At 42.8% G+C, this 7880-nt stretch overlaps 1 protein-coding gene across 1 annotated transcript; it reads left to right on the top strand.

The window, feature by feature from the left end:
• Positions 1 to 5439: 5439 nt before the first annotated feature.
• On the top strand, positions 5440 to 6186 carry LOC142563273 (Y+L amino acid transporter 2-like). Its single transcript, XM_075673827.1, has one exon. The coding sequence runs from the start codon at positions 5440 to 5442 to the stop codon at positions 6184 to 6186; it is 747 nt and encodes a 248-aa protein (XP_075529942.1).
• Positions 6187 to 7880: the final 1694 nt, after the last annotated feature.

The following is a 7880-nucleotide window of genomic DNA, read 5'->3' on the forward strand; positions in this document are numbered from 1 at the left end:
GCTTAGTTACAGTATATATGTGGTTTGAGAACTGAATGGGTGACGCGTAGAATGCATAGGTAACGGCTTTATTAACGCTTAGTCAATCTTATGGCATTGTGTGCCTCCTGAACCTAAGTAAAAATCAGATCAGCGTTTTGTGCTCTCAGTGGAAAATAAAACTTAACCGCATTGTCAACGCTGCAAATAACGATACATGATTGGTTAGGTTGTTCGAAATATTTATCTATTTACCCTCGGTGTCATTCGGCATTAGAAAGGCGAATGATTTACACAAGAAATAATGGGGAAATAAACTACAAGTTTATGAACAGTAGTTAGTAACTATACAATGTTAGCTTAAAATTTGGTCAGTAGAATAATACAACACAGCCATATTGTAAGCAACCTAAGAACGACAAATACTAGTTCATAAAAGTGCTTGCACACTTGTAAGCAAGTGCATACACCATGCTGGCCATATACTAGTGCAAACACCCTATTAGCTAGGTCGCTTCGAAAACTTTTATTGTTAATAATGGAAACAATATCAGTAAGAAGTTCACCCAATTCTTTTGACGAACTTGGCAAGAGTGATTGTAGAAAGCATGTCGTGTTGCATGCACAAATTCTAAATTTATGCTGGTGATCAGTGTGCTTAGATGAATAATATGGTCAGGACATGAAATTAAGATGTACAGTAGAGTGGTGACGTTGCCTATGAAAAAGTTAGAGGCGGGAAATTCTTCCACTTCTTGCCAGTAGCTGAAGAGCGAGATTTGATTTCATTGAAGACACGTTCTCAGCTTGCTTGGAGTTCAAAGAATAAAACAGGTACTTTTGTATTGCTATAGGAGAATGCATTAGAATGCAAGAGGCCCCATATAGCGTATCATATACCAAGTTCGGCAGCAAGATGATTTCATAGAGTCATAATTTTAAAAGACATGTAGCGCGAGAAAAGTTACATTGTAAGTATCCCAATGAGCAGCTCCTTTTTCCGAATTGTATATTAAACATAATCATTCCTCGTAATTTCGATGATAAATGCATGCCTAAGTACTCATATGAACTTGTTGTTTCTTAAGAAGCATTATTCAGGTAGTGCACACGAAGGTTATTGCTACATCGGGATACCCCCACAAATTGTCACTTGTCAATGTGAACTTCAATTTCTGCAATCGGCACCAACTGGTGAGGGTAATAGGCTCGGCCTGAAGCAGGTTGATATCATGTTCGTTAATTGTTTAAACATTACACACTCACCACCAATTACATATGAAATGCTATTGCTAAAAGTAAGTCATTACTATAGCTAAGTTATACGGAGGTCCCACGATTTAGCCTTGTGCCAATCAAAACTGTACGCTGCTATGAGGTGAGTTATGGCCATTATAAGTTAAAAGCAGGGAACGACTAACCAGAAACGACTCGATCCATTTGAGGTTAGAATCAAGTTTTAGCTTGCTTAGTTTATAAAGTAAACTCGTATGACCAATTTTATCGGAGGCTTTTGAAAAAATCTAATACTTTGCGATTGGCAAGAGAACAATGGTCAAGCTGTGGTGTAGTTTGTGAGTAAATTCTAGTAATCAAGTAAAAAGATGTATACATGCTATACTAGTTGACGTCTTGCTGCTGGATTTGTATAAAGGCATTCTTTCACTATTTCATTCCATAAAGCAGTAGGTGCGTAGAGCGATTGTTGGCGTATTTTAGCTAATATAATGAAACCAGAAGAAAATGTGCTTTTCAGTAATTTAGGATAGATGTTATCCAAGCCAGGTGACGAATGTACGAGGGTCAATCCAGAAACAATGCTCCCAATAATTATATAGATCGACAACATAGATTATTCTCGTATAAATTGACATGATTGGAAAGATGGAACTTTGTTCTATTTTCTACATAATGGGTCATCTTTTTCTACGCATTTTTGTAGACGGTGCTTCCAATTTCTGTATCCCAATGTCGTAGATCTCCGCCGCCAACCCGTTGAGGAAGCATTTTACCTCTTCTTTAACTTCATCATCGCTCCGAGAGCGTTGGCTACTCAAATGTTCCTTTAACTTGGGAAACAAGTGATAATCATTAGGCGCGATGTCTGGACTGTACGGTGATTGGGCCATGACAGTCCACCCAAAATTTTTCAAAAGTTCCTAGGTTTGACGGGAGACGCCAGGTCGGGTGTTGTAGTGAAGCAGCGTTACACCGGTTTATCAGTCATGCTCTCCGGTGGTTCTGGATAGCTCGCCTGGGTTTTCTTAGTGTTGCGCAATAACTGTTTGAGTTTATTGTTGTCCCACGTTCCATCAAATCGATCAGCAGTATCACCTTACGATCCCAAAAACACTGACTATGACTTTGCCAGCAGGAGTTTGTTTGAACGTCTTTACGACTGGTGGCTCTGGGTGACTCCACTGTTTGGATTTTTGTTTCTTTTCGGGAGTCAAATAACACACCCACGTTTCGTCTCCCGCAAAAATGGAGTCCGACAATCGTTCCTTATATTCTTGACACTTTTGAAGAAACTGGCGAGCACAGTCAATGCGTTTCTCCTTGTGTTCTGATGTCAATAGCCGCGGTACCCATTGAACACAATACTCGTGATACCCAATTTTTCAGTCAAAGCTCTTTCCACTGTACCGTAAGAACTCCCACGAATCTCAGCAACAAGTTCGTGGACAGCGATCTTCTTGTTTTGAAGCATTTCGCGTTGGACCATTTCGAGAACCGCCTCCGAAACTGACGGCCTTTCCCTCCGTTCTTCATCGTGGACTTCCTTTCGATGGGCACTAAACTCCCTGCACCACTTTCGGACGTGTTGAACGGACTTATACTTATCGCCATACACCTCTGTCAACGGACAACGAATATCCACGGGTGGAGTCCCTTTGACGTGACGAAATCGAATTAGGAACGAATCTCGCACTTGGCGGGATCAACATTGGGAACCTCAATATCGGACGGCTGCTGAGCCAAGAATATGTGGTGCAGCGAAGCGCGGCCGGGGGGAATCGAGAGTGAGGGAACAGCCGCGCACAGCAGTGTTGCCGGATTTCACCTCGCACCTTCGCGTGTGGCTGCAGTTCTTTGGGAACCATATTTCGGGATCAACCCTGGTATCTGCAGTGAACTTGTTAGCCAAAATACGCCGCGAACGTAAGCAGTTTCTGAAGGCACAGTTAAAATTTAGAATCATTCAAGACAGGTAACCCACTATCGACAGTCCACGAGATATACACAAAACAGAAATATTATTCAGGAGAGTTGCACAAAGATTTTCTGCAACAAGTGTTCCAGATAAATTTTCAAGAGTGATAGACCATCAGAACGCGAATATATAACGTGTAAGAATCTTCTTTACATTAGTTATCAGCGTAAATTACAATAGGGGTAATTAGAATGTTTCTCTAGAGTATTTGAGTGTTGCTACATAGGTATTAGATGTGAATGCGTAAGCTTTCCAAGTGTATCAGTGGGTGACTGCTTCGCGGAACGATACAGACGTCCATATTTTGTTGAATATTTACTTTAAACAATTATTGTACAAAGGCGCGCACGGATTACAGGTTATAGGACGGGTTGGAATGTGGTTACTGGTTAGTCATTTACCTCTGCCGCCCCACTAAAAAAATATATTCCAGTTTGGCTGTGCAGTACAATTATCAAAATCTTTCAAAAATACAATAAGAAATTCACTAAACTCCTTCTTTACTACTTCTAAGTTAGCTTTCCTATAGTCTCCACACTTTTTCTTGCTTTTCGGAAGCTTTATGGTGGTGTGTGGTGTTTTATAGCACAAGATGCTTTTCGGAAGTTTCAGTAACGACGTATGAAGGTGAATATTCAGTGCTAATTGGTCGCAAATACCGGGTAAGTTATGAGTGACCAAGACACATTTAGGACCCAGGTTACCGAGTCGACGAAAACATTCTTTTGAACCAGAAGAGCGTGATAATAACGAAGGTAGACCGTCTTCCGAAACTCTGTTACAAAAATTGGCAGTGGCTTACCTCGGCTATGCCAGGATATACTTAGCGAAAGCTAAGGCATAGCATGGTTAGCCGTGGTTATTTTTGATTGCAAGTCCAGATTAGTCTTGTTGTCTCGCTATGCTACGGCGTTTAGCCAGTCGTTCGGCGCGTTCTTCTTCTGTTTCCTGGGCAATTCGTTTTCTCTTCATCTCGTTACGATGTCAATTCCAGGCCTCCTCCTGCTTATCAGAATTGTCGCCGTCCATACTGCCGCCTAAACTGTGGTTGCGGCGCACACGAGCTCTCCTTTTCGATCCTCCGACATGTTATCAGGCATGCGACGCAGCTGGCGAAGCGAGCGGAGGCAAGCGCAACGACGAGGAACGTGATGTGACGTCAAACCAAACGGCGGCTGCGAAAGGCTCGGCACTGCGCAGCGGCGGAACACCTGTGGCTCGGCGCCACTAGTGGCGCATGCACAGTAGTGACTATGGAGCGAGAGAGAAATATCCGCGGCGAGGCGCGCATTGTCACGTCATGTGCCTCCTCGGAGCACCGCCATGTCGAAATTGCAAGTTCGCGGCCAGTAAGGTTAAAAATGTCACAAAATAGAAAAAAAAGGTATAGAAGGATACTTTCTCCTGATGTAAGCGATCACATCACCATTGGCAAAGGCGGAGGAAGGGGACCCTGGATGGTAGCAAACGACTCAACTTTTCTTTTTATGGTTGATATTTACTGTAGCCCACATTATTTCTAAATTACTGATGACAATGGGATGCGTTTCGAAATGGCAAGAAGTGCGCCGCCACCACGACGCTCTGTCCAGTCAATACCATAAGCCGTGACTTGTTTACTGTAATCAAAATATTCGGATTCATGAACGTCATTCGAGAGCCACGTTTTAGTCAGAGCTGTTGTATTAGCAAAATATGTGCGGATTTTGTATGGTGATGACCTGTGGTTCTTGGGAACACTTCTGATGTTAGTATAAAGATTGCTGATTTCAATACTTCTGCATGCACACAACGACATTTCAGGCGCACAACTACAGCGCATGCGCTCCTACATTTAGGGACGCATGAGTCCATAAATGTAGGAGCGCGTTGCGGAGGAGCGCCAGCGAGGTTGAGGCCGACGCTGCCTCTTTGCACCTCCTGGGTACAAACGGAGCAGAGTGGTACATGTACCATTTGTTTTTTATAGCAGTTTCCTGTAGCTGAATTTAAGCTGGGGTTATCGTGATTAATATTTAGCAAACTCAATTAGTTTTTTTTTCACGGGCTAGTCGAGCTGCAGGTGAAAAGTCTTGACTAACTGTGATGTTAGATCTTAACTGCATGCGGGGGAGGAAACATGAGCATGACATAGAGGGGTTACGAACGGGCATGCCTGTGAACGCTTGGGACAGGCATGTCTAGTCTTTTTGCGTGTTCCAGGCACATACCTTGACGCTGCCAATTTATTCTTTTTTTTCAGTGCTATGGTGGCCTGCATGGCCGAAGAGATGTCCGATCCTTCGCGAACCATACCCAGGTCACTCATTGGCGGTCTTTTCCTCGTGACTGTGCTGCTTGTCTTCACGAACATGGCCTACTTTGTGGTCCTGGACCTCGACGGTGTTATGGCTTCAGAGGCAACAGCAGTTACCTTTGCCCGGGCCACATGGGGCGTGGCGGGCGTTTACCTTGTGCCAGTAATTGTGTGTGTGTGCACTTTCGGAACGATGAGTTCCAGTTTTCTCAGCCACAGCCGACTGCTCATGGCTGCCGCCCGCAAGAGGCACCTGCCTTGGGCATTCTCGCTCATCACGATGAACTCTTCACTGCCAATAGTCGCAATAGCCTCTAGGTGCTGCAGCGCCATACTCTTCGCCGTGACAGGCTCTGTGGATTTACTGGTCAAAGGTGGCATGACAGTGCTTAGCCTCATGACTATAATGGTGATGCTAGCAAAGCTCAGGCTGCGTGTGACCATGAAGGATGCCGACAGACCCATCAGCGTGCCGACATGGCTTGTCTTCGTCGACATCGCCATTTCCCTCACGGTTGCCCTGGTCCCCGTCTTAGCAGCGACACAAGTCTCGCAATACGCAATCGCACTCGGGTGTGTCCTGGCAGGTTTTCCCGCCTACGTCGCATTGAAGGCGGTCCAGCGGTCAAAGTTCGGAACAAGCATGAACAGGTTCTTACAGAGACTGATGCTCAGTGTCCCGTGTGTTCCTAGCTAGAGCATAATGTTAGAGAAATGCTGGCCGGCAACATAATGTTCAACTCATTTAATAAGCTTTTACGGTTTCATAATTTTACGCAAGCCGTTAGTTGTAAACGAACCGGGCACACCACCATCTGAGCTCAGTGTAAAGTGCAATGGCGTGCAACTCAGAGCAATAACGTGCAAATAATGATTTAAAGGTAATAAAAAATCTATTTTTTGTTAATTGTGGCCTTCATTAGAATACTTAAAAAGTGAGAAAATATGTTAGCAGAGTTTTTCTTTGAAGGTAGTGGTGTTGTGCTACCAAATATCGGGAGAAATTATAGATTCCCCCAAACATGGACAAAAATTTTAACCAAAAGAAAAAAATCAAATCATGAACTGGTTTCACATGAGGCGATCACAAGCTCTCACAGGGACGGCGAGCACAAAGAAAGAAAAGGTGGCACCAACTTTTGACAAACTATTAGTGTTAGGAGGCAAACGATAAAGGACAGTATTAAAAAATCTGGGCATGTGTCGTTTGGCAAATATTCATGCCTATTTCACAAGCAGCTAGTGCCCAATAAACGCAAGCCTGTGTTAAGCGCCTGCGTCACCAAAAACAAAATGAATAAATAATGTGGTAGCTACTGGCGTATTTGGCTGTTATATATGTTTATAGCAGACAAGCATCGACAAGCTAGTTCGACTGCGACATAATCTCCGCCGGCGACACATTACACAGACTTTAAATAAAGAAAAAAGGACAGCGTTTTTTCAATACCAGTCGAACGCGTTTCTTTGCTACAGTGACTCGGATGACGTTTACTGGATTCATCAGATACAAAACGAAGCAAAACAATACAGGGTGTTTCACTTAACTTGAGCCAAACTTTAAAGATATGCAAATGCTACGTAGCTGGAAGGAACCAAAGTAATGTTTGCCGTCGCTTGGAGATGCTCAGATTATTTTTTTCATTCCGCCCAAATAGATAATTAGTCTGTAATTATTCAACATGTCAATGATTATAATTAGAGGAAAAGTATCAATAATCAAATTGTACAGCAACAGGGGAAACTCCTGATACATCTTTCTGTTGCTCAATACGGGCTAAATAAAAGTTTTTTTTTTCTCGAGCGTGACAGAAGCCCACGATTACACGCAGTGTCTCAAGCGGCCAGTCGCGCGGCAAAATTAAGACAGACAGACAGACAGACAGACAGACAGACAGACAGACAGACAGACAGACAGATAGATAGATAGATAGATAGATAGATAGATAGATAGATAGATAGATACAGACAGACAGACAGACAGACAGACAGATAGATAGATAGATAGATAGATAGATAGATAGATAGATAGATAGATAGATAGACAGATAGATAGATACAGACAGATAGATAGATAGATACAGACAGATAGATAGATAGATACAGACAGATAGATAGATAGATACAGACAGATAGATAGATAGATAGATACAGACAGATAGATAGATAGATAGATACAGACAGATAGATAGATAGATAGATACAGACAGACAGACAGACAGACAGACAGACAGACAGACAGACAGACAGACAGACAGACAGACAGATAGATAGATAGATAGATAGATAGATAGATAGATAGATAGATAGATAGATAGATAGATAGATAGATAGATAGATAGATAGATAGATAGATAGATAGATAGATAGATAGATAGGTAGTCAGACAGA

Source organism: Dermacentor variabilis, chromosome 11 (assembly GCF_050947875.1).
Source record: "Dermacentor variabilis isolate Ectoservices chromosome 11, ASM5094787v1, whole genome shotgun sequence".
NCBI lineage: Eukaryota > Metazoa > Arthropoda > Arachnida > Ixodida > Ixodidae > Dermacentor > Dermacentor variabilis.

Excerpts from the sequence above, each read along its gene's own strand:
- LOC142563273 (XM_075673827.1), top strand. The coding sequence starts at position 5,440 with ATGGTGGCCTGCATGGCCGAAGAGATGTCCGATCCTTCGCGAACCATA.